At 43.6% G+C, this 27,194-nt stretch overlaps 2 protein-coding genes across 5 annotated transcripts in view; one reads left to right on the forward strand and one right to left on the reverse strand.

Moving 5' to 3' along the window:
- The window catches only part of NR2C2 (nuclear receptor subfamily 2 group C member 2), a 120,548-nt gene extending 113,748 nt beyond the window's left edge, over nucleotides 1-6,800 (forward strand). For all 4 annotated transcript variants that reach the window (XM_058565788.1, XM_058565793.1, XM_058565792.1 and 1 more), the window contains one exon: nucleotides 283-6,800. In XM_058565788.1, the coding sequence (XP_058421771.1) occupies nucleotides 283-457 (175 nt within the window). In that variant the 3' untranslated portion in view covers nucleotides 458-6,800. The remainder of the gene's footprint in view (nucleotides 1-282) is intronic.
- Nucleotides 6,801-9,161: 2,361 nt separating this feature from the next.
- On the reverse strand, nucleotides 9,162-26,319 carry MRPS25 (mitochondrial ribosomal protein S25). Its single transcript, XM_058565814.1, has 4 exons — nucleotides 26,103-26,319; nucleotides 16,472-16,578; nucleotides 10,339-10,426; nucleotides 9,162-9,566 (listed from the first exon to the last, which is right to left on the reverse strand). The coding sequence occupies exons 1-4, from the start codon at nucleotides 26,234-26,236 to the stop codon at nucleotides 9,374-9,376; spliced, it is 522 nt and encodes a 173-aa protein (XP_058421797.1). The 5' UTR covers nucleotides 26,237-26,319; the 3' UTR covers nucleotides 9,162-9,373.
- Nucleotides 26,320-27,194: the final 875 nt, after the last annotated feature.

The following is a 27,194-nucleotide window of genomic DNA, read 5'->3' on the forward strand; positions in this document are numbered from 1 at the left end:
GGCAGGCCCCCAAATTTTTCTTTTTGATGGAGGTGGGGAGAGTTGTTATAAACAATGAAGGGAACATATTTGTACATACATCTTTGCACTCACTTGTTTGATGTTTTTCACATGATAAATTTCTATGGGAGGAACTGTTGAAATCAGAAAAACAAGGGGTGTTTTTGGTTGGATCTGTTTGGTTGAATTCCGAGCAGTGCAGACAGGGCCCCTGGGAGCCTGTCCAGGGAAAAGTGTGAAGGGCAGGGAACCCCTCTTCTCTAACAACCCTCCCTCTTACAGATTGGCCCGGATTCTCGTCCGCCTGCCAGCACTCAGGCTGATGAGCTCCAACATAACAGAAGAACTTTTTTTTACTGGTCTCATTGGCAATGTTTCGATAGACAGCATAATCCCCTACATCCTCAAGATGGAGACAGCAGAATATAATGGCCAGATCACCGGAGCCAGTCTATAGTGCACACCACACACCTGTCAAGGAGCAAAAGGATCCTCCCAGGACCGCTCACATACAAAGAAAATAAAGTAGTGGTATTTTGGTATGTGCAAATATTTCCAGTATGTTAGCCATTTCCCACCTGGTTTCTTCTTATCTGTTAATCCTAGACAGTAACAACTAAAAGACTAGTAGGATCCTTTCCTGCCATAAGAAATGTTTTAATGCCTTTTGATGAAGCAGATTTTGGAACAATCTTTTAACTCAATTTGTATTTAGAAATTCTCAAAGGGCAAAAAACTAAAAGTTTTATAATGTCAGAGACTAGTATTAAAGAAAACTAAAAGAACCTAAGAGAACAGTATGTGTGTATATATATTAAAAATGTCCTTGGAATTAATAGCTACTAATTACCAGGGTAATAATATTAGCACTTTCTAAGCACTTCTTATCAATGCGTAATGTTAGCAACATCTTGCCTATGGGCAGCGCAAGTGTAAAACTGTATATGTCTTGCCGAGATGCTAATGATTTCTGTGAAAACGCACTAGGGTACAGGAGACAATCATTTATGTTTAAGAAAAGGCATCATTCCTAATTGTATGCACACTGGTGGTGTTGAGCTAAATTCCTCTGAATGAATGAAAACATGGCCTATCTGTATCATGCAGTTAAGTGGGAGTGTGGTAGTACAATCTGTGGTGACCCAAACCAGAAGCTTTCTCAGCCGTAGAGTTGATGCTTGTCAGGTTCCCTGACCTCTGGTCCTGGTCTGTGAGGGGCATCTGCAGGCTCCTCTAAACGTGGGGCTCTCTTCTGATGCCTGGTTCTCAGAATTGGATTGCAAGCAGTCAGACATCAACTGCCAATTCCTGCAGCAACTGAAAACATCCCCACACCACCTCTGCCACTCATGGCCCATGGAGCCTTCTGACCAAAAAATGCAAGGTGGGCATTTTGAACCCTTGACACTACTTCCTGAATAGAATTTGGGGCGGCTGCACATTGTTCAGATGGGGGAGTGTGAAGATTCCTTTCTCAGGGGTTTCCATTCCAAATGCCCCCTTGAGAAGGGCTTGTATTCCTGCAGTTCGGTCAGAACTGTGCAGTGAGGTGGAGTGGGACAGGCAGGATCTTGCTGCCGGGCCAGGGTTGTGGTAGTGAAGCTGAATGGAAGGTTTCTCTGTTGACCCTAAATATCGGGGTTTTTCAGAACGTCTCCAGACTCAGCTTCTCTGTTGGCTGAGCCTTTCAGTGGTACTAGCACACCGTGCACTTTGATTCCCCTAGGTGTGTGCCAGCAAACCACCCCTGGAGCATTTTAGATGATGGATGCAGAAGCAGGCTGCCTGCTCCTTAGAAAACAACCTTTAATTCCCAAAGCTGTCTTCTTTCTCCTTATAAGCTATAGCGACCATCATTTACGAGAACAGAATGCAGTTATAAGGAAGTTAAATCTAGAGAAGAGCACCCATAAATTCCCTGGATGTGAGTAAGCAGCAAGCATTTTTCCTGTTTGGGAAAAGTGGCACGTCCAAGCCTGGGTCAGGCCCTTTGTATTTTCTTTTTGGATAGCCCAGATTAAGAAAATACAGTGTAAGGTTAAATTTGCATCTGTTGAACCTTTTGATCAGATGATATCCAAAAATATCCAGTGCACTCCCCTGCCTCTCAGGCACTTCCTGGTCTGTCTTGGGCCCTCAGTCAAGGTGGTTGCCTCGGGTGCTATGCATGGGTGCCCGGCCAGCCGGCCACAGGCTTACAACAAAACAGGATGCTTTATTCTGAAGGAAGTGTTAGCAGCATTTTATGAAAGTCACTAGTGGGAATTACATGGGGACAGTATCTCCAACTGCTAAATTCCTGTTTGGATTTAATTATGTCATTTATAGTTCATGCCTTGGAAGCAAATTTTGGAGAATTCTGGGGGTGCCCATTATAAAATGATAGAAAAGATTTAATTTTGCCAGCTTAAATTTTTGGTTTTCTAACTTTGAAGTGATTTAAATTTCAAAATTAAGACAAAAAACTGGCCAAGACAATGGAGTTAGGGCGAGTCTGTTTCATTTCTGCTTGTGAAGGATTTTAGCAGAGGGCATTGTGAAGCAGGTTTATGCATCTTACACAGTGAGTTGCTTATTTTTCTGTTCCTCTGATTTTTGAATGTAAGAATGTCTGGTGATCACGTAGCAGTTCCCTGGGAATACATGTTGTGTCACATCTTTCAGATCTGAGTTCTTGGTGTTGGTGAAAAGGTCCACACTGGCCAGCTCCCCTCATTTCCTGGGCAGGCCCTGCGAGTCCTGTGTCCCTTAGGCTTTTAGACTCAAGTCACCTTAAGATATTGGGACAGCTTAGCCAAGACCTAGACTGAGGTCCTATGCCATGTGTTGGGAAGAGAAGGTAATAACCAGCAGGAAGACAGTGACACTGAGATGAGGAAGTGCCACACTCCAGCAAGACAGCCCTGGAGAAAAATCAATTTAGCTTTGAAAGTTGCTGATTCTAACCTGGTCCTGCCTCGATTCCCTCTGCTGGTGATGGCTGATTCCAGTGGACCATTTTGGGCTTTGAACACACCTCATTAGTTTCCCAGATCCTCTTGACCTTACGTTGAAGTCGTCTTTTCCTTAAGGATCATCTCCACATAACCTGAATTCTCGCTGCCCCAAATCATTTCAAGCCTTTGACAGCAGGTCCATTCCATCTCTTGTCAAAGTGGTTAGGAGAAGTAAGCCCAAAGTCAAGATTTATTTAAAGGGATCCCAAACAAATATTTGGGCTCAGCTTTCACAAGGCTTTTAACCCTTGTTAGTAGTTGGTGCAACTCTAGCTTTAGAAGTAAGGCCAGCCTTCTGCCCCCTGAATCCCTGAGTGAAATAAGCCAGTAGCAGGATTCTTTGCCATGTAGCCTATTCACATGCCCCTTCCACTGGCCTCACCATTCCTCCCTTAGTGAGGAGAGAGAGGTACACTGGCTAAGAGAGGGGGGACAGACACACACCATCACTTCTTGATGAAGTGGGCTCTTTTCCAGCAGTATTTCAGATAATGTTGGACAGTTAATGTTGAAATTTGTGGAGCTCATTACATATAATCATAAAACAGGACAGGAGCAGACTTAGAAAAAGACCAAATTACTCAAGCAAATAATACTTTCCAAGTTATTCTTAGAAAGTACTTTTAAGGAAGTATGTTACCACCCTTCTAACTTGAGATTTGTGTGTGTGTGTGTTGGGGAGTTACAATATTTATTGTCTGACCTCTGCCATGAGGCTGTGGTTGGGATTCTTTTGTTGTTTGGGTTTTTATATTTAATTTCAGGTGTAGTCACTTGTTATAAGATGTACTATGTAATTGCCCTCAATTGTCAGTATTAAATATGGACTCTGTTCAGAGGCAGTTGCCACCAGCCATGGTGATAGCGATGGCCATGTCTACTCCGGCTCCCTCATATGGCAGCAACACCCTCACTAGAGCTGAGGCTTGTAGCCATGCTACATACTTACTTAGCTGTTGTGCTTATTTGGCAGAGAGCTGCTACAGGGAGCCAAGAACTAGAAGGGCTCTAGCTGTATCTAGTGCTTTTACTCTGGGAAAAAACCCACATCCCAGTCCTCTGGGGCAATTTCCAGCAGAGCAGTCCTGCTCCCAGCCTGCTGTCTGCCTGACAAGGAGCCCTTGGCTATGGATCCAAGTTCCAGGACCTGATCAGATTCAAGTCCAGAAGCTTGTTGCCCACTTTGCAGTGGAGATGGCCTTTGTGCAATGGGGCTGTAGATGACCATTTAACTCTTCTGTAAGCCCAGGTCATTAAGTGTCATCTTCTGACATCCACTTTTATCCTGGGAGGGCAGTGCCCTTTAGTCTCTAGAAAGGGCTGAACAGGCAGGGCAAATGCCCCACATGCTTCCTTCGTCCCACTTCCATTCTCTAGATTGTGCGGCTCTTCAAAAATGTCTTAACTTGGATGTAAATTTGTAAAGCCAACTCCTATCTCCTCAGTCAAGACAGAGTGGGTTTGGGTCTTTCTTTTGTACCCAGGGTTCTGGACCTCCTCACGTGTGCCTCCCACCAGCGTGCACTTCTGCATGTCCAGCCCTGGGGTCCCTTCAGCAGCATTGTGTGTGTACAGATTTATAGGCTTATATGACTGAATGAATGTACATGTGTTTATATATTCTGTATATGTACAGTGTATATAGTGTGTGTGTACATAGATGTATATTATGTATACAGACGTGTAGCCATGTATCCAAACTTTCCTTATGTTTTAAAGAGAGTCTATGATAGAGTTGCTAAAGTAAATTGATGTAGATGTTCGAACATCCGTCAGCAGGATGCATTTGCTGAGATTTTAACTCCATTTTCCTTTGGGTGAGCCTGGCTGGGAAAGGCCTTGAAGTCAGAATCTCCACTCAGCACCAGGGAAAGTTCCAGACACAAAAAAAGTCCAGGAAGCTGGAAGACAGTTTATCCTAATGTCCAAAACTAGGTGGCGATCTTTAACTTGGTTGTCACACACCTATATGGTATGGCTTAACTGGAAGGAACTTGGTAGGTAGAGCTGTTGGCCTTCCCAGATACTCGCTCTGTCACATGGTCCAGAGACGGGCATTGTGGTCAGAGATGCAGAATGGTCCACGTCATAGGGCCTGATTCCCAGTGTGGTGGCAGTTTCCCACGCTTGCTCTGGACTCAGTCAGCAAACAGTGGGCACTGCCCTGTGACTAAATAGCGATTCCCAGCTCTCTAATGCTTGAAAAATAAGCATGAATGTTGATGGCTAACTTTTATTTCATATAAAAGTTACAAACCTTAAATTACTTCTCAAACTGCAGCATGTGAATAAAATCCACTGACTTAAAATCCTTTCTGTAAATAATGATTTAAAAATTTCAGATAAAAATTGCATTTTAATATGGGTATGTGTGCCCTTAAAGCTACAGATGCCAAATTTTCCTTGTCCAGGTCTATTCTGATGAATTCCGCCCCTTAATCAGGCTTTAAACAGACATGGCACTTGGGAGCCAGGGCCCAGCCCAGCAGTAGTTGCTCGCAGACCTGGTAAGCAGGGGCCTGCCAGGCAGGAAGATTGAGAGCTGGCTTGCTGAAAGAAATCACTAGATAACTGCAAAAACTCACATAATCCACGATTTTTTTTCTTTTTTAATAAGCTATTGAAATGTTTGAGAACACTTCATTGAGACCATAGTACTCAGTGCCTTCTGTGAGACAGTGGGTTATTTAGCCTTCAGCTTCCCCTATTTTTGATGTAAAGAAAACTCCTGCTACTTCTCTGGCCTCATCCAACAGTGATTGTTCAACCTTTCCCACGTCCTTGCCTGTCATGACAATCACACTATTAAAGATGACTTCCCAGTTAAAACACAAGTGGAAGCTTGACAGTCTCTAAATGAATCTTTACAATAAAAATTCTTCTTTGGGGCTACTTAACAGCAATCTAAGAATAATAAAACTGTGAGCTTAAAAAAAAGTATCTTGGGGGAGATGGGATATTTTTAATGCCCACCTATACTTTCAGTTGAGAAGCAAATAATTTTGGTGTCTCAGTATTTATGCAAACAACATAGAAAAAAATGCTATAAAAAATAAATGCTGAAAAAATGTTCAGCAATATTTAGCAATTGACTGTGATAAAGCTTAATATTTGGATAACTTTAGAAAGTAGTAGGCTTTACATTAAAAATAGCTCTTCCTTAGGAAAGTATACTCAGTTATTTCAATGACCAGAGCATTCATGGACCTGAATGCTGCTGCCACATGCAACTCAAGTGCTGGGATATTTTTCTACAGTCTCCATTCTCCCAATTATCTTGTAAACCAGTGTTCAGCTAGTTTTATAACTGAAAAGCTGCACATTTTTCATAGGACAAACCACAGTTCTTACCTGTAGTCTGGCCTCTGTGTTGGAATGTAGCTGCATTACCAGCCCTTTGAAAAGACATGTTAAAGGACAATTCAGGTGTTAGATCTTCTTGGGACCGTTTCTGTAACCGCTGCCCTTCACAATATAGAAAATATTATTTATGCCATTACATTTTAATTCCAGGTTTAAAACCTGTTGAAAGCTGTAGCTTGAAATCAGCTTTGTTTATGCGATGGCATTTAAAAAGAGCATGTTCTTTTTAAACTGAATTTTATATCTAATCAATGTCTTCAGTCTTGAAGAATTTGCATTGTTGTGTTTGTATATAGAGTATTGCAGTGCATGAATTAGCTTTATGCATTTTATTAAATGCTATTTCAATGTGGCATTATTGTTGTGGCTTAATACTACTACCTAAATGAGGTTTATACTATTAAAAGTGAATTAAAGACTAATGTGCATCCTGCTCATCATTTCTTCTCATGATAGTAGTAACACCTGACCCCAGAGGCGCTCAGAATGCTCTCACTGGAACCCCGAGCAGGCGGCGAGGAAGCAGCCTGGTAGTCAGAACCCTACAGCTCTCACCTCACCCCAGCCTCGGCCAGAAATGACTTAGCCCTTTATGGTCCATTTGATGGTCTCCTGGACTTGTAAATACCTTTAGTGGGAAAGGCGTGGCCTTTTCCAGTGGGGCCACTCCTTGGTGTGGAGGTCAAAAAGCCACACGGACGTTTCTGGAGCAGAGCACGGCCTGGGCTGCCAGACCACACTGACCGCCATCCTCACTCGGAGAGCCAGGTCTCAAACCAGCAGGCTCATCCTGTGATGCTATTTGCTATCCAGGGTAAAAATGTGTTCAAGTTTCAAAAGTTGGAAAGAATTTGCTCATTATGTCATCTGACTTCTCATTTTACAGGTGAGGATTCTGAGGTCTAAAGTCAGATTCTTGGCAGAACCCACTGGCAGCCAAAAAGCTTTAAATGGCTCTGCCAGGTAGTACTCAAAATGAAAAGAAAATTGGGCACTTCAGAGGAACAAAGTTAAAAACCATCTGGTGAACACTGCTTGTGCAAATAAAATTAAGAAACAGTGTGTCAATTACAAAATCTTCATAGCAATCTTCTCTACTAATTTTCTCCCATTTCTATAAATTTTAAACCCACCTTCTATCACTATTAAAGTAGGAAATGGAAGAAAAAGGTTTGAAGAGATAATAATGCCCCCCAGTGGTGTTTATTTCCAGGAATCGTTATCTGCTGCCTAAGAAATTGTCTATGCAAACAGTGACAGCGGCGCTGTCCCATCAGGCACTGGACATTTATTCTCTCTCTAAAGAGGGGTCATTATTACCTTGGTTCAGGGTGGGGGTCCTCCTGTTTAGCAAACTTTTTGGGCCCCCTGTGGGCCATGGAGGGAAGGAATGCTTCCATAAGGCTTTCTGTCTCACTAGTTGTGAAAAAAAAAGACCAAAAGGAACAAACTCTTTCTGAAAAGTCCTGGCAGCTGGTGTGAAGGCCATGGCTGCAATCAGCTGGGTGAGGTTATTAGAAACACTGTAGGAACTGAAATCAGAACCCACAGGAAGGATTAGAATGGAGGATAGATTTCTCTTCCCACCCTCCAAAATGGTGATGGGGGCGAGGGCGCCAAGGTGTTGAATTTCAATCAGACACAACCCTAGCAAGCCTGCGATCATTCAAGGAGCACCTGCCCATTACACATTAGACCTACATGCCCACCTTCCCCTCCCAACCCCCACAAGCCATCACCCTGAATACAGGTCTAGTGCGAAATCACAGTAAACCATAACTTGAGCATCAAAATTCTCCCAATGGATTAATCTCCAACATTTATATAAAACATTCCAGTGTCACATCATTTCCCATGGCTAACTACCTTATGGGGCAGCAACTGCCTTTATTCCCATTGCACAGAGAGCTTTAGGCCTTGCTTGGCCCAGGCTCTACTCAGCAGAGGGACTCAGACTTTGACCCTGCTCTTCTAAGCCACACTGTCTTGCTGCATGCCATAAGACAAAGTCTCCTTGTCTGTGTTCCCATGGGTCTGTGGTCCAGCTGGTCCTTCACTTTTGACCAAGTAAACCCATTCTTATGGTGACCCTGGAGGGCTCTGGTGTCTCCTGAGGGCTGAAACCAGCATAACTAAAGTGACAGCAATATCAGTGCCCTGTGAGGAAAGAAGTACTACGCAGACCTTCAGTAACCCCACACACCCATTCAAAGCCTTAGTGAGAGAGGACTGAATGGGCAAGGGCAAACTGAGAGGCAGCCTCCAGCACCAGCCCTCAGGGCAGGGCCCCAAGTTTCAACCAGGCAGCACCTCCTTTCCTCCTTCATGGTCTGTAAACCTACCTGCTAACGGGCACGGGGCTGGGGCCGCAGGGCTGGCAGTGGCTGACTCACCAGTGGGCACATTCCTGATGGAGGCTGGTCTGTCTGCCAGCCACTGGGGCCTCCTGCATCTCTGGCACACCCACGACCAGGCCCCTCAGGAGGAAAGGGTCAGTGGGTTTTAATTTAAAAAGTGAGCACTGCACAAAACTTGCCCTGGGATTTCTGAAAAACACCCAAAGAACCTGAATGGAGGGGACGTCCATACAGACGGCCCCAGCCTGACCCAACCATGGCAGCTCCTAATTCTCCAGAGCAGGGTCTGGAAGAAGAGTCGAAGCCAATGGAGACCAGGAAAGGGCCGCAGGACCAAGACAGAGATGTCAACAGGCTGTGGCCTTACTCCTTCCCCCTCCCAAAGCCCTCTCCTCATGCAGGCCTTCCTCCTTGTGCCTGTCAGACCGGATACACACCACACTGCTGGAGACTGAGAAGCATTTTATTGACCTGCTGGAGGAAGGATATTCATTCAGCAGCTCAACTGCAGATACTCCTTCCCCTCCCTCCACGTGCTTTCACACAGGTGTGTGAAGGGGACCTTTTTATTGCAAAGAGATTTTCAGAGTCTCTCTAGGGACAAGACCAGGGCTTCCCTGTGGCCAAGGTAGCCCCAGCCTATAGTGGCCTGAGGCCTCAGTCCTGGGCACCGGTGTTGAGCGCTGCTTTGTACTTTCCCGTCATCTCCTTGGGTAAGGGCACCAGGCCCGGGCAGGGCACCTGCCCTTCCACCTCACAAATGCACTCCCGCAGGCAGTACTTCCGGGGGCCAAAGTGGGCTGGGTGAGAAAGCTGCTTTTTCTCCTGCTCCTCTTTCTTGAGGGTTTCTCTGCCAAAAAGCACAGACAGCAACAAGGCGTAGGCAACATTGCTCTGAGCCCCCAGCAAACGCAGGACTTCTCAGCCTAGTGAACCCTACCATCAGCCAGGAGACCTGGATCTCCTATGCCTCCTAACCTGCTCCTCACTCCCAGAGCCTATCCCTCCCTCCCCACAGGCCTCCCAGAGGGACAGCAGGAAGGCCTTCTGCAACGTGAGCAGCATCAGGCTCTGGGGGAGAAGGTCACTTGAGAAGCACAGTTGCTACAGGCCCACACAGGGCCCACACAGGGTGGTCAGCCTTCCGACAGCCAAGGGGCAGACAATCAGCACAAAGGGGCCTGAAAATGCATCAGTGTGCTTTCTCGAAGACAGACTTTCTTGGCTTCCCTCCCTTTCCTCCTTTCATCCATGGAAGGAAAAAGGACATGTCAGCAGGTCCCGGGGTTAGACACCCAGCAGCTCCAAGCTAAGATTCCCAAGGAGAGAAGTGGTCACAGCCACCCAGGACTGCATTTCAGCAGCATCTCAGCTTCCCATCGACCCCAGGAGACAGACAGGATCTTTATCCCCACTTCACAGCAAGGGAAGCATAGTTCACAGAGGCTCAGTGACTTACGGTAACATATCTGGTGGCAGCAAAGCCAGACGAAATGGACTCTATAGCCCACGCTCTCTGGATGGTGTCTGTGGCTCGACACCCCTCCCAGCGCACCCCTTTCTTCTCTCAAATTCTCTGGGCGAAGACGTTTGCTCCCCTCCAAGTCAACCCAGCAACTCACTCATTCTTCCCCAAGATTTTTTTGATGTGCTCCATGATCTCCTTATTGCTCTTGGTCTCCACATCCACGAGGACCTGCTCCCCAGAATCTGGAAACAAGAAGCAAAGGGGAGAAGAAAACCTGAGAACTCGGCAGCGTGCTCCTCAGCCTCAAATGGTGGTGATTTAGGATTTGATTTCAGTAGAGAAACATTTTAATGATTAAATAAATATGCTTGTTTACATAACGCATAATGCTACCGTTCCTTTTTTTCATATTTCTTTAGACATGAGCAGACATAAATTTTAAGTGTGTACAAAAGCATACTATTTTAATGGAAAGAAATTCCATGTTCACGGATAGAAAGATTCAGTATCGTTAAAATGGCAGTTCTCGCCAAACTGGTCTATAGATTAATGCAATCTCTATCAAAATCCTAGCAGGTGTTTTTGTAGAAACGCACAAGTTGAGCCTAAAACTCATGCAGAGGACCCAAAACAGCCAAAACAATTTTGAAAAACAAGAAAACGGGAGGATGTTCACTTTCTAATTTGCAATTTACTATAAGCTAATCAAGCTTATATATAGCTAATTACTCTAAGTAATCAAGACAGTGTGGTACCAGCATAAGAACAGACTACAGAGTAATGGAACAGAAGGGAGTCCAGAAATAAACTCATATTTATGGTCAATTGATTTTCAGCAAAGATGCCAAGATGATTCAATGAGGAAAAATAGTTTCTGCAAAAAATAGTGCTGGGACAACTGGATATCCATGTACAAATAAATAAATTTAGACCTTTACCACGCCAGCCCCGTGGCTTAGCGGTTAAGTGCACACGCTCCACTACTGGCAGCCCGGGTTCGGATCCCGGGCGCACACCAACGCACCGCTTCTCCGGCCATGCTGAGGCCACGTCCCACATACATCAACTAGAAGGATGCGCAACTATGACATACAACTATCTACTGGGGCTTTGCGGAAAAAAAGGAGGAGGACTGGCAATAGATGTTAGCTCAGAGCCGGTCTTCCTCAGCAAAAAGACAAGGATGAGCACAGATGTTAGCTCAGGACTGATCCTCCTCACAAAAAAAAAATCTTCATATCCTGACCTAGGCAAAGATTTTAAGATATGACATCAAAAACATGATCCATAAAAGAAAAATTTGATAAATTCAAATTCATCAAAATTCAAGACTTTTGTGCTTCAAAAGACACCAAATGTCATAGACTGGAAGAAAATATTCATAATGCATATATCTGATAAAGGACTTGTACCCTGACTATATAAAGAGCTCTCACAATTCAATAAGACAAACAATGCAATGAAAAAATGCACAAAATATTTGAATAAACATTTAACAACCAAAGAAAGGCTAATAATAAGCACATGAAAAGATACTTAACATCACTAGTCATTAAGAAAATGCAAATTAAAACCACAATGAGATATTAGAGTGGCTAAAATTTTCTTAAATGGACAATACCAAGTGCTAGTGAGGATGCAGAGTAACTGGAACTTTCCTATATTACTGATAAAACGCAAAATATTACAGCCACTTTAGGGGCCGGCCCCGTGGTGTAGCGGTTAAGTGCACGCGCTCAGCTGCTGGCGGCCTGGGTTCGGATCCCGGATGCACACCGACACACTGCTTGTCAGGCCATGCTGTGGCGGCGTCCCATATAAAGTGGAGGAGGATGGGCACGGATGTTAGCCCAGGGCTGATCTTCCTCACATACACACAAACACACTAAATAAATAAATAAATTTACAGCCACTTTAGCCAGTGAATTAAGACACTTTATGAAAAGGAAAGAAATAACAAGATTGGAAAAGAAGAAATAGAACTGTTTTTATTTGCAGATGGAATGACTGTGTAAGTGAATTTAGCAAGGTTGCAAGATACAAGGCCTATATGCAAAAATCAGCTGTACTTCTATAAAGTTGTCCAAACAACTGGAAAATGAAATTTTTTAAAATACCATTTACAACAGTCACAAAACATACTCAATATTGTTAAAATGCCCATTCTCCTCAAAATGATCTATCATATAATTCCAATCAAAATCCCAGCATGCTTTTTTCTAGAAACTGGCAAGCAGATTTTAAAGTTAATATGGAAATGCAGAGAACCTACAATAGCCAAAGTAATTTTGGGGAAAAAAAAAAAAAAGGAACAAAGTTGGATTTACACTACTTGATCTTAAGACTTAAGCTACAAAAACCAAGACAGTGTGGTATTAGCATAAGGACACACACAGAGATCAGTCAAAGAGGTAAAGAGTTCAGAAATATATGGTCAAGTGATTTTTTTTGTCTGTGGTAAAATACACATAACATAAAATTTACCATTTTAACTTTTTATTTATTTTTTGGACTGAGGTAGATTCACCCTGAGCTAACATCCATCCCCCATCTTTCTCTTTTTGCTTGAGGAAGATTCGCCCTGAGCTAACATTTGTGGCCAGTCTTCCTCTATTTTGTATGTGGGCTGCTGCCACAGCATGGCTGATGAGTGGTGTAGGTCTGCACCCAGGAACTGAACCTGGGCCACTGAGGTGGAATACACCAAACTTAACCATTATGCCACTGGGCTGGCCCCCATTTTAACTATTTTAAGGTGTACAATTTGGTGGGGTTTAGTACACTCACAATGTTATGCAACTATCACCACTATGTAGTTCCAGAATTTTGTCATCACCCCAAAGAGAAACCCTGTACTCATTAAGCAGTCACTTTCTATTCCCCACACTACCCCATCCCCAGCCTCTGACAACCACTTTCTGTCTCTAAAGGGACTTGCCTGTTCTGGACATTGCATATAAATGGAATTATACAATATGTGGCCTTTTGAATCTGCCTTCTATCACTAACACAATGTTTTCAAGGGTCATCCATGTTGTAGCATGTGTAAATACTGCATATCTTTTCATGGCTAATAGTCCACTGATTGGATACACTGAATTTTGTTTATCCATTCATGGCTGATTGATTTTTGACAAAGATGCCATGGAAATTTAATAAGGGAAAGAATAGTCTTTCAACAAATGGTGTGGTAACAACTGAATATCCCAAATCTAAAAAAACAAAAAAACGAAACTCGATCCCTATCCTCACTTAATACATAAATAATTCAAACTAGATCATAGACCTGAATGTAAACTCTAAAACTATAAAACTTCTAAAGGAAACATAGGAGAAAATCTTTGCAACCTTGAGGTAGACAGAGATTTCTTGGACAGGACACAAAAAGCATTAAACAAAAGAAAACAACTGATAAGCTGGAGTTCATCAAAATTAAAACCTCTGCTCTTCAAAAGACACCATTAAGAAAATGAAAAGCAAGCCACAGATTGAGAGAAAATACTCACAATACATATATCTGACAATGGAATTGAATCCAGAATATATACAGAACTCAGTAAGAAAACTCATTTTTTTTTTTAACGGACAAAAGATTCAACTAGACTCTTCACAAAAAAAATATATGCATGGCCAATAAGCACATGAAAAGACACTCACGGGGAAATGCAAATTAAAACTTCAATAAGATATACACCCATTGGAAGGGCTAAAATTTACAAGACTTAATGTGGTGAGCAGAATAGATGCCCCCGTCCTAATCCCTCAGCACCTGTGACTATGTCACCTTATATGGCAAAAGGGGCTCTGCAGATGTGATTAAAGGACCTGGAGACAAGGAGCCAAGGATTCTCCTGGATAATCTAGTGGGCCCAATTTAATCACACAGTCCTTAAAATCAGAGAACCTATCAGGGCTGTGGTCAGAGGGACATGTGACTGCGGACAAATGGCCAGATATGCAATGGTGCTGTCTGAAGGTGGAGGAAGGGGCCACAAGACAACAGGAGCAGCCTCTAGGAGCTGGAAAAGGCACGGAAATGGATTCACCCACTGAGCCTCCAGAAAGGAAGGCTCTGCTGACACCTTGATTTTAGCCATGTTGGACTTCTAACATACAGAACTGTAAAATAAGAAATTTGTGTTGCTTTAGCAAGCCACCAAGTTTGTGGTGATTTGTTACGGTAGCCACAGGAAACTAATACAAATAACAATACCAGTTTGGGTGAGGACGTAGAGCCATCAGGACTCTCCCCCCACACTGACTGGAGGGTGAAACGGCACAAGCATTTTGGAAACCTGTTTGGCAGTTTTTAAGAACATGACATACCTATTCTATGACCCAGCAATCCCATCCTGCGGCCTACGCCCAGGAGAACTGAGTGCCTGTGTCCACAAAGAAGATTTGTGCAAGAAGGTACTGATGTGCACCTTATCTTAGTATCCAAAACTAGAAACAACCCTCGGCAGCCACGGAGGCCCACCACTCGAACCTCCCCTCCAGCAAGGCCCTGCTGTGAGGAGGGGAGCAGCCAGCCAACAGCTGTCGTGTCTTTGGGATCCACCGCAGCACCAGAGCCAAGCTCAGGCTCTCCCTGGCCTAGGTCAGGACATGGCCATTTCTGCCCAACACAGCACAGCACTTTCCGCTGGGCTGCCCAGACTCTCTTGGAGCTGCATCACCATCTGAGGCACGACATGTCCATGCCTCCTTCCCTCTCCCTCTCCTCTCCTGTCAGAGATGTCAGACCTGCTTTGCCATCTAAAGACTCCCTGCCTACCCCTCCTCCCTCTCCCCTTTACCTCCAAGAAATCTCATACTTCTAACACTGTCTTGGCATCTAACAAAAACCCAAATGTTCATCAACAGGTGGATGGATTAATACACTGTGGAATATTCCTGTAATGGAATACTACTCAGCAATAAAAGTGCATAAACTACTGATACGCATAACATGGATGAGTCTCAAAAACATGATGAGTAAAAGCCAGACACAAAAGAATATATACTGTGAGATTCTATTTACATGAAGTTCTGAAACAAACAAAACTAATCTATGGTGAAATAAATCCTAACAGTGGTTGCCTCTGGTGGAAGCAGGAATTAGCTGGAAAGCAGCTCTAGGGAACTTTCTGGAGTACTAGAAATGTCCTATATCTTTACTGGGAAAGGACAAGTATGTAACAGTTGTCAGAACTCAATCAATGCACATTAGACCTTTGCATTTATTATGGGTAAATTATACCTCAATAAAGTTAATTTTTTTAAATGCAAACATAAAATAGATACACAAAATTGCCACACACCACCATCCTCTTCACCCCCTAACACCTTGCTCTCTTTTCCCTTTTTTTCATTGTACTTATCTTCTAAGGTACTATCCTATTAAATTTCTTGTTCATTCTGTCTCCTCCTGCTAGACTACCATCTCCTCTCTACAAGGACAGAGATCTTTGTGGGTATGGCTCCCTGACACCCCCAGCACCTAGAACAGTGCCAGCTCCTAGCAGACACTCCGTACAGATCTGCTGATTGAATGAAAGAACAGCATCATTTTGTTTCCTGAAGCATTCCCCTATCTACACTTCATTTGATTCTCATAACCACGTAAGGCAGATATTTTGCCTTCACTTGAGAAAGACAGCAATGGGAACATTACTTGCTCAGGGTCAGAATGACTGAGTAGAGTCAGTCATTAGTCATTAGCCAAAACATCTAGTCTTCTGACTTCCGAGCACTGAGCCCATTTAACTGAACAAACATGCACTTCAGCACCTCGAGGGAACAGGAAAGCATTGTGATCATGTCAGTGAACACAGTCCAGAGAGGACACACGGACACATACACTGTTCAAGAGCACGTGGCCAGCGCTAAGAGAGAGGGGCTTCGGGAGACGGCGGGGGGGGCACTCTAAGGGAGCAGGGAAGGCTTCCTGGGAGAGTGGTGCCCAAGCTGAGTCTTGAAGGATTTAAAAAAAATTAAACAAGAAAAGTAGAAAGGGGATTTCCAGCAGAGGAAGCAGCATGAGCAAGGGCATCAAAGCACGGTGTGGCAAGGGAATCTGGAACAACTAGCCCATGCAGTGTGAGGCATGTAGGAGACATGGGGGCAACAGGAGACGAGGCTGGGGGAAAAGGAGCCCAGATCTCAGCGGCCACTAGGCGCCACAGTCATGGGAGTGATGGAAGTTTCCAAGAGCTTGAATCTGAGATCACCCTGATGGCTGTGGAAGGAGGAACGGATGGGAGGCAAGACAGTCCTGGCCCATAGCAGAGAGGTCCCGCACTCACCTAGATAGAATCGCAGGAAGGGTGAGGGTGTCATGTTCTTGAACATCATGATCTGCAGCCAAGGGTTTTTGTACTGAATCTGAGGTATGTTGAAAAACACAAATTTCCTGCAAAAGGGAAGAAATTAAACCTGTGAATTAGAGTTTTTAACCTAAAATTTTGTGCACCTGTGTATTTTTCTATGGAGAAAGTCCAGAACTTTCATCAGATTCTCAGGGGACCCTGCTCCCAAAAAGGCTGAGAAAAGCAGCTCTCAGGAATCTATTAGTGTATTCTCCCAACAGAGCATCTTTGGGCTCCTGGTTTGTCATTTGAGGGAAAAGAAATCTGTATCCCTACCTCACATTGCACACTAACCTAGAACTCACCAAAGGAGAAGCATAAATGTAAAAATGAAACTATGAAATGTCCGAGATCTTGATTTGTGTGGTGGTTACATGGGTGTATTCATTTGTAGAAGTTCATTGAGCTGTATACTTACAGGTATACACTTTATGTAGATTATACCACAATTTAAAAATAAATGAAATCATGAAAACAAACATGGGAAATATTTTTACAATCTAGGAGTGGGAAAACGTTTAAACTTAGAAGGTTTAAAATACAGATAAATATGGGGCCCGTCTGGTGGCATAGTGGTTAAGTTCATGCGCTCCATTTTGGTGGCCCAGGGTTCGCAGGTTTGGATCCTGGGCGCAGACCTACACACTGCTTATCAAGCCATGCTGTGGCAGGCATCCCACATATAAAGTAGAGGAAGATGGGCACGAATGTTAGCCCAGGGCCAATCTTCCTCAGCAAAAAAAGGAGGATTGCCAATAGATGTTAGCTCAGGGCTAATCTTCCTCACCAAAAAAACAAAAAAAAAATATGGATAAATATGACTACATTAAAACACTTGCATGGCAAAATTTACCCAAAACAAAATCAACATTTGCCAAACCAAAAGGAAAATGTGCGCAAAACATAAAACAAAAGGCTAATTCCCCATATAGTTTTACACATCAATAAGATGTACATTCAACAACAAAAAGCAAAGGCCACAAACAGGCAGAAATCCAAATGGCCTATCATCACAGGGAGAGATTCTCAATAACTTCCCAACAAAGTCATATAAATTAAAATGATTCTTTTTCACTTCTTAGATTGCTAAAGATTTTTTTTAAAGTTATTTATAAAAAGTTCACCCCCCATGAAAAAAGACAGTACCGTCAGTCACTCCAGAAGCCGTTCCTATGCCCATCTCAAATACGAATCCTCCCCCCACCACAAAGAATAACCACTGTCCTGACTTCTTTTTAACTTTTTTTTGAGATATAATTGACATATAACATATTAGTTTCAAGTATACAGTATGACGAGTCAATATTTGTATATATTGCAAAATGATCACCACAATAAGTCTCATTAACATCCATCACCTCACATAGTTACAAGTCTTTTCTTGTGTGGAGAACTTTTTTTTTTTTTTTTTGTGAGGAGGACTAGCCCTGAGCTAACATCGGATGCCAATCCTCATCTTTCTTGCTGAGGAAGACTGGCCCTGGGCTAACATCCGTGCCCATCTTCCTTTACTTTATATGGGACGCCGCCACAGCATGGCCTGACAAGCGGTGCATCAGTGAGCGCCCGGGATCTGAACCCGGGCTGCCAGCAGCAGAGCGTGCGCACCTAACTGCTATGTCACCGGGCCAGCCCCCTGTGAAGAACTTTCAAGATCTACTCTCTTAGCAACTTTCAAATCTACAACAAAGTATTACTAACTGTAGTCCCCATGCTGTACTGTCCTGACTTTTATATGCATTGTTACCTTCTTTTATTTGCAGTTTTATTCTCTAACTATGCATCCCTGAACACTACAGTTTGGTTGGGGTTTTTTGTAGAACATCTTTTAGGTCTCTAAATCTGTAGGTTTCCCCATCAGCTCTTTTTACCCCTTGCAATTTACTTGTTGAAGAAACTGGACCATCTGTCCTATTGAGTTTCCCAGAGTCAGGATTTTGCTGACTGCGACCTTATAATGTAGTTTATTTATCATTATCCCCCGCCCTCTGTACTTCCTGCAAATTGATAGTTGAACTAGAGGCTTTATCAGATTCAGATTTGATTTTGGGGAGGAAGACTCCTTTGTAGGTGCTGTTGTCTTCTTCATCAAGAAGCACATAGCACCCAGTGGCTCTTTTTATGTTGCTAGCAGCCATTGAGGCTCAACTCATCAGGGGTTGCAAAATGATATTTCAATTCTACCATCCCTTCTTCATTTATTGTTGAAATGCTTCTACAAAGAGAAACTTCCCCTCATCAGTTATTTGGCTACCCAGTGGTATATTCATGGGAAACATCAGATAAATCCTTGAGTCTTTCTGTTTACTTATTAGTTTTCAAAATAAAGAGCTGGTTCCCACGCATCCTCCCAAGATGAGCAAAAAAAAAAAATAAAACTGGGAAAGGGAAGGAGGCTGTGTGCTAGCTCCATTTCTGGCAGAACACTGGATCTTGAAATAGTGTTGCTAAAACCAAAGGAAAGATATTAATCTGAGGAGCAGGGTCTGACACAACTGTTCTTACTAGAAGTGCTGTACTCCATACTCCCCAATCACCTTGGCTCCTAACCCTTATCAGGACTCCCAGAATTCCATGAGCCCTCAAGATGTTTCCAATACATTATATTATGTTTGAGTTAGCAACAAAGAGTTCATGCTGCTTCCCTTCGGTACACTTCATCTGATGCATCATCCAGAATGCACAGTAGGGAGAACTCTTACCAGAAGCAGATAAATTAGGGAAGGGAGCTATGTACATTACCAGAAACACCAGTGACTGGAAAAATCACTGCCTCATAATGCAACCAATTCTATGTTTGAATTTATCTAAATTTAAAAAATCTCTTTCCAATGTTATACTGAATCTTCTTCCCTGTCACATCTTAATCAATAAGAGATGATAAAACTGAAATAGGTCATTTGTGACTTATGAAAATAGATTTCACTGAACTTCTGAGATAGAAACCAAATTGAAAAGAGTTGGAGTGAGTGAGCAGTGTGGATCTGAGAGAAGTGAAGGTAGTTGGTGAAGTAGCAGAGAAATGACATGCTAGTCTGAGGTAGCGACCAATCTCATAGAATGTTTTAAAAGGCAATGGAAGCCAGTATATTTTTAGGTGAAGTAGGAGTTGATAGGGATAGGCTGAGGAGCAACAGCAGGGAAGAAAAGGATAAATGAGGAGCACAGATGGAGAAGAAGGCGCTGACATGCAGAAGGGACCTTGTTCAGGGGGGAAGACATGATAGATAAGATACAAGATAATCAAAGAGATCTGAGAAACCCATGTGAAATGTATTTGATTTAGTCAGGTGTTTCATAAATTCATGGGCTGTAAGTGATCCTGGAGACATTTAAAACAACCTCCTGATAAATGTATGCATTTCTTCCTCAAAGAAAGGAAAAGGAGTCAGATAATTTCTTCTTGAAACTTCTACAGATAGGAAAATACTATCTCATGAGACATTACAGCTGTTTCTGAAGAGCTCAAAACTGTAAATGACTGTAGTCAATTGAGAAAAAATCTCTCTTCTTATACCTTCCGTCTACCTATCCAAGTTTTATCCTCTAAGATAATAAAAATTCCAATCTCTTTTTCAAACATCCACTCCAAATACTTACTTGAGGATAATTATAATTTTTACTTTAATAGAGGAACTCATCCAAACATATCTTCTAAAATAAAGCCTTCCATATCACAATCTGTTATTGGAGACACATAATCTGTTCGTGTCATCTATTCTTTCCCATCTGATTGGAATAGCTTTAGTCTATCTCTCCCCTCCCCCTCTCCTCCTGCCCATCTGTTCCTCCCTCCCTCCTTTCCCCTCTGTCTCTAGCAATCTTTCTCCCCCTCTTGCCCTCTCCTTGTGTCTATATCTTTTCCCAGCTCCTCATTTCTTCACTTGACTCTTCATTTCTCTCTTCTTCATTCACGTGTACTCTGCCATGCTTATATTCTTAGATGTACACGGGTATCAATAACTGGCACATTTTTTGTCAGACATGTTGCTTTTGAACAATGTACATTCCTACACGCCCATATTTTAGATCTCAGGACTTAGAGTGTCCTATATGATTGTGTTTTTCTACTTAGATTTGAATCTCAAGTTCATGGTGTCTCTGATCCATATGTTGTGCCATCCAAAGTCATGACCATGATTCCTGATACACTTTACAATACTTTCTACCAGGAACTGCTGAGACTTCCTTCTACTGATTTTCTTGATCCCTTGACAGACAAGATTCCTGCATTCTACCAATATGACAGATATATCAGACCCTTTTTCTCCTCCTCCTTTTAAGCCTAAATTCCTTGTCATGAAATCAATAAAACTCAAGTAAAATATATCTTTTTAAAAATCTTCACAAGAGTCATCTGGCCCTAGAGCAGAATCCATGTATTCTACACAAAACTATGTACGAGAAAGCCAAATCCTGATGCTCACTTTATATTTAAAACTTTATCAAATCTTAACTTCACATGAAAACAAGAAATTAAAGCCCAACATTTATCCTCACAACTTTCTGGTTCTTATCAGGATTTCATAATCATATTTGATATTTTCTTTTTTATAACTTATTTTCTTGACCATAAAATTTGTTACTACATTGACTCATCCTACAAATTTTTATTGAGCATTTATCATATTCAAGTTACTATGCTAAACTGTATATATATGAAAAGACAAATTAGACATTATCATTATTCAAATGGAGTGCCCAATTTACTATACTGGATATGTAAGTCAATGATTACATTAGAAAATATTAAACTATGTATTTTTCAAAAATTGCAATTACTTTTAGTACACAGGATAAAGAAATTACTGATTTTTGTCTGAAGGCAGATGTCAGAAACAGCCTCAAGAAGATACATGATTTTAGTTGCGATCCCAGGAAGGGGAAGAATTTAAATTTTTGTAATATTAAAGATCTGCCATCTGGGAAGAAACCACATCTTTGAATTGGACAGGTCATGTTGATACACATCTACCTTCCATATCTTCAACAATGATTCTCCAACCATCACAAAAGACAGTATTTCACATCCTACACACATAAGCAAAGTGCCCTCACAATTCTTAAGGTCTGTTGTTCCTCCTTGGCCTGTACGGATCTGTTTCCTGAGACGGTTCAAATTTACCCTAAATGAAAAAATACTGAGGTTGGTATAACACAAATATGGTAAAGCTTAGGCTTTGCTGTCAAATACCTGGTGTTAAATGCTGCATCACTACTAACTCGCTGACTAGCTGAGTGTCCTCTAACAGTTACATCATCTGAGTCTAATTTCTCATCTGTAACATAACAACAGTACCTACTTCATGTCTCCAGCAAGAACCATCTGGCACACCCTACAAAGACGTTGGAAGAAATGTTTTGAATGCCTTGCCTCCTTCTGTTCAGAGTTAAATTTAGGGTTTTCATGATCTAAAACACTACCTATTTTAATTATTTTCTGTTTACTCACTAAACTATCAGTTTGATGAGGGCAGAAAAGATAAACAATTTAAAGATAAAAAAAGTTATAGAAGGAAACATTTCCTTAAGAATATAAATTGATTTAACCTCGTTGTAGGTCAATTTGGAACTAGTGAAATTTTAAAAGCATAGATCTTGACTCAGTGATTTCACTTCTGCTTTTAGATATTTTCACGTTTGAATGCAAAGATGTGCGAGGTTTACTGCAGCATTATTTGTTACAGCAAAGGACAGAAACAACTTAAATGCCCCCCCATAGAGGACTGATTAAATAAATTACTACACAACTGTATGTCTGGATCCCTCTCCACCTGCTCACCATCTAGAATGGCTAACCTACATGGACTAAGAGCTTCCTTGAGCCCTGGCTTCGTGTTGGGCTGGGCCAATAGGAAGCACAGGCAAAAGACTAGAAGTAAGGAGGCAGTCAAGGTATTTATGCCCCTGGCTGAGTCCCAGCCCTGTGGGCTCCTGTCAGGTTCCAACAATCATTCTCCCTCACTTCTGCAAGCCTAGACCTGGGGTCTTGCACTGTTCCTTGTGGTTTCTTTTCCTCATCCTTGCCCACACCTTTGTAAACAGTTCCTTAATTAAAGGCTCCTCAAATGATCCAAATTTAAAGGCACCCTCTGCTTCCTGCTGCCACCCTGCCGCATATACCAGATGACAGAAAGGTGCAAGTAGTACATGGGTCTGAAACACTTCCCCAACGACCCAGGGGACATTACTACTCTGTGCCTCAATGTTTACGCCAAGATGATTACGATGCAGGGCCACCACTCCAGATGGGAGCTTGTAGTCTATTTACAAGAAGATGAAATTGACAAATCAACAGAAAGCCTATGTGACCATTTACTTGGGGAGACTTCCATAATTGAGGATGAAACAAAACAAAAGCAGTTGAACTCTATCTGCAGTTGAAACAAAAGAAAAGCAATGACAATTATTAACTCCAGACAAAACGAAAAGCTTTGCAAAAACAAAAAGGAAAAATAATCACAGTACTGGGCTGGCCCCATGGCTTAGCGGTTAAGTGCGCGCTCCGCTACTGGCGGCCCGGGTTGGGATCCCGGGTGCGCACCGATGCACTGCTTCTCCGGCCATGCTGAGGCCGCGTCCCACATACAGCAACTAGAAGGATGTGCAGCTATGACATACAACTATCTACTGGGGCTTTGGGCAAAAAAAAAAAAAGGAGGAGGATTGGCAATAGATGTTAGCTCAGAGCTGGTCTTCCTCAGCAAAAAGAGGAGGATTGGCATGGATGTTAGCTCAGGGCTGATCTTCCTCACAAAAAAAATTAAAAAAAAATAATTATAATCACAGTACTTTATTTGGCTCAACTGTGTATAGTGTTTACAAAGTCATATTTATTTAAACATTGAATATTGTTCTATCCAAAATTCTGAAATGACTGTATTGGGAAAATGGGGGAGTGGGGGGTGGAGTACTATGCACATGTTGGGAGTAGGGAATGGCCATGGTGGATAAAAAGCCAAATGCTCATTTTCCATAGTGGCAAGTCAACAGGTAACACCTAAAGCTAAAAAAGTAAGAAGTAGCTCTCTAAGTATGGTATTTAACTATATGGAGGTAAAACTAACTAAACAGTTAGAGTTGAAAGTTGTTGCCTCTGGGGGAGGAAGTGGAGGTAGGGTACTACTAGAAGCCTCACAGACCACAATAGCACACAGGGCTGGAAGCTCAAGGGCTGAATTTACCTTCCTGGGTTTAGGACACCTGCTCAATTCCCACCCCACAGCAAAGTATCCCAACATCGCAGACCTTCATACAAATAAACCAGGCCATATCCATGTAGGAATTTCCCACACCTAAAACTACTAGGACAAAAATTCAAAAGGGATTTTTAAATGGTTCTTGCTGAAGCATGGGAGGAAAGTTAATAACAGTAGGGAAACTTTAGTTGAGCACCTGCTGTATGTGAAAGACACTTAGCTAGGCACTCGAATCCTCACAGTGACCCTGGAAGGTAGGGTTTTATAATTAAGGAAACTGAGGTCAGAAAAGTTAAGTAAACTGCCCTAGGTCACACAACTAGTAAGTGAAAGAACTGGGGCTGTGATTAGTGTCTAGACTTCTTCCACAGGGTTCTGTCACTATCAAATTATCAAATTCACCTAGATCCGGAGGCTCAGGGCTGGACATATAGGAAGAATTCAATAAATGCTAGCAGCTGTTACCTCTCTCGTTGCATCTTAAAGGCAAGAGCACCTGGCAGAGGTAAACAGGGACTTAGCCCTCAGATACTGATAAGGCAGGTCCTCACACACTCAGTAGATACCCCAAGACTATGGCTAGCCTGGGGCTGTAGTACTGGCCACTGGCACTTGGAGGAAGGTCCGGGGGCGGGGGGAGGGGGGCAGGTGAAATGCTGAGGGCACATGAACAAGCAAAGGCCTGTGGGACTAGAAAAAGCAAGTCAGGCAGGCCCAAACCCAAGGGTACGAAATCACAAAGGGCATAGGTGGGACAGGCAAGGCCTTATCACTAGAAACAATGAAACACAGAATAGCTGTTTGGGATCCTATTTACCTAGAGGGTGTTGAAACACTTGAGCATGCAAGTACAGTGCCTACAGGCCTATTCTGATTGGCTGATGATTTAAAAAGATTTACAGAGATTTACATAAAAATCTGAATTTCTGGCTTCTTGAGAAATCAGAAGTGCTCCATAGAGCCCACATGGAGCTAAGATGGAACTGGGCAGGAAGGGCTCCTTGATACAGGGCACGTTTTCCAGTTCACCACAGGTCCATCCAGCTTGCCTCCCTCCTTTCCGGTACCTGCCTGGCCTCTGCCCTGTGACTCCTGGTGTGGATGGATGGATGCACAACGGGTTACAAAGGAGTACCTGGGTGCCCATTACACCCCTAACACCAAGTCTTCCAGGAAGCCCTCATCCCAGCTGACCCCATGCAAGCAGGTCCAAGTTCTTGGGTTCACCAGTGGAGAGCAAATGGTGAGGAGGTAGCTTCTGGCTGTCCTGAACAGCTGTGCAGTCAAGGCCCCTCACCAGGGAGGACTACCCTCCACAGGGAGTTGCTCTCCCTAGACTGTTTTGATCCATCCCACACACCCAACCCTGAAGTTTCTGAAAGACAGGACTTTTTTCTTAGCCACTGCTGAATTCCCAGCATACAGCATGTGGCCGAGCATGCAGTAGGCACTCAGTAATTTATACTTAACACCAGAGAAGTCCAAAGCACTGCTGTTGCCTTAAGGTTCAATTCAAACCTTTCACTTACAAGCTTCCATTCAATGCGTCTCTCAACTCTGCCCCAGGCTGAAAAACATTATGGAGCTTGGGGAGTGGAGGTGGTGGAGAGGAGCCTGCCGCTACAGCTGACAGAATCACTTAATCATAATGGGGAGGAATCCCGCAAAAGAAGCACTTTCAGAGCTACCACTCACTAGCTGGCTGTGGCACCTTGGAGAAGCAAGTTACTTAACCCCTGTGCTGTTCTCTGATTCCCAGAGTGGGGATAACAACGGGGTTTCTGCAAAGATCAAATGAGATCACGCGCGAGAAGCGTTCAGAACCGTGCTGGACACATAAGGGCTCAGTAAAGGCTAACACCTGCTACTCCTCTCACTGCATCCCCGTATGGGCCCTGAGGCATAGGTATCATCCCCGTTTGGAACAGTGAGGAGGAGCAACTCGCCCAACACCAGCAGGTGTAAGGGGGCCCCGAACCAGGTCTGTCGCCCCTGGGCCGGGCTCTAACCAGATCGCACCGCCCCTCCCACCGCTCGCCAGCCCGCGCAGGCGGTTAAGGAGGCTGCGGCACCCCGGTCGGCCTGGCCCGCCCGGGAGGGGGTGGGGGGCTTGTCCTCCGCGCCCCCACCTCAGTCACGACTGCAGCCGGCACGGCGTGGCTCTGCTGTCCTCTTCCCGCTGTAGGACCTGGAACAAGCTGCTCCTCAGTCTCATCTGTAAAATGGGGCAGTGGCACCAAGCTCAGGGGGGCAGCCTCACGACTAAGTGGGCGCCTAGCGCAGCTCCAGTCTCACCGTCACTAGCACGTTACCACACAGGGCATGGTCTGCGAGGCCGGCGTGGGGGGCCTCGCAGAGCTCCGACTGACCTGGCGCCCTCGCCCAGCTCTCCGTGTGTGTTGTAGTTCACCGTCATGACCTTCACTGAGTCCTTGAACACCACGTCCCCCTGGCCCAGGTACTGCAGGGTGCGGCGGATAGGGAAGCGGCCCTTCATCGGCATGGCGGCAGCGGGAGCGGTCAGGACCGCGGGCCGAGCACCAAACAAAGACCAGAGCAGCCGCGGCCACAACCACCCCAGTCGGCCGAGCTAGCGCGGCTTCTCTCGGCCGTGGCTCTCCACTTCCCGCGCAGACTCACAGGAGACGCCTCCCGGTGGGCAGCGCACGCCGCGGGGCAGCCTGGGAGTTGTAGTCCTGACTGGCGGAGCTCGTTGCTTATGGGAGCGGGTATGTACGCCTTCTTTTTGGAACACTCTCCTCTTGGAACGTTTAGGTTTTCACGCTCTGTGACTTCCACCTTCGCCACCAGGGAAAATATTTTCAAATAGACTCGAACTCAATCATTCTGACAACAAAATTACAGTAAGAATTAAATCAGTAGAGCTGAGTTTGGATACCAAGTCGGCTAACAACTTGCTATTCAACCTCAAATAAGTTTTTCTCTCTCAGCTTCTCCAGTTTCGAAATGAAGGGTTCAAACTGCGCAATTTTTAACATCAACTTAAAAAAAAAAAAAAAACTGATTCGCAAATGGAAAAAGAAAAGTTTGGGATTTACCCCTTCCTAGTTCAGCCACTTAACAGCTCTGGACCTCACTTTTTTCATGAGCAAAACGTGGATGAGATGCATTTCTGAAGGACTCTTATTAATCTGAGAACGTTTTTATTCCTCCTCCACTTCTGAAGAATAATTTTGCCAGATACAGAACTCTAGATTGGTGGGGGATTTTCTTTCACCACTTTAAATTTTTCACTCCACTCTCTTTTTGCATGGTTTCTGACCAGTAGCCAGCTGTAATTCTTATACTTGTTTCTGTATAGGTAAGATACTTTTTTCTTCTGGCTTCTTCCAAGATTTTCTTATGCAATTTGAATAAGATATATCTAGGTGCAGATTTTTGGTATTTATCCTGCTTGGTGTTTTCGGAGCTTCCTGGATCTGTGGTTTGGTGACTGTCGT

This window comes from Diceros bicornis, chromosome 2 (assembly GCF_020826845.1).
Source record: "Diceros bicornis minor isolate mBicDic1 chromosome 2, mDicBic1.mat.cur, whole genome shotgun sequence".
In the NCBI taxonomy this organism is placed as follows: Eukaryota; Metazoa; Chordata; class Mammalia; order Perissodactyla; family Rhinocerotidae; genus Diceros; species Diceros bicornis.

What these genes read in the sequence shown, in the direction of transcription:
- MRPS25 (XM_058565814.1), bottom strand. Translation starts at nt 26,236, where the DNA reads ATGCCGATGAAGGGCCGCTTCCCTATCCGCCGCACCCTGCAGTACCTG. An exon ending in GAGCTGGGCGAGGGCGCCAG is followed by an intron (nt 16,579 to 26,102) that starts GTCAGTCGGAGC and finishes TCCCTTTTGCAG; the next exon opens with GAAATTTGTGTTTTTCAACA. An exon ending in CTTCCTGCGATTCTATCTAG is followed by an intron (nt 10,427 to 16,471) that starts GTGAGTGCGGGA and finishes TCTTGTTTCCAG; the next exon opens with ATTCTGGGGAGCAGGTCCTC.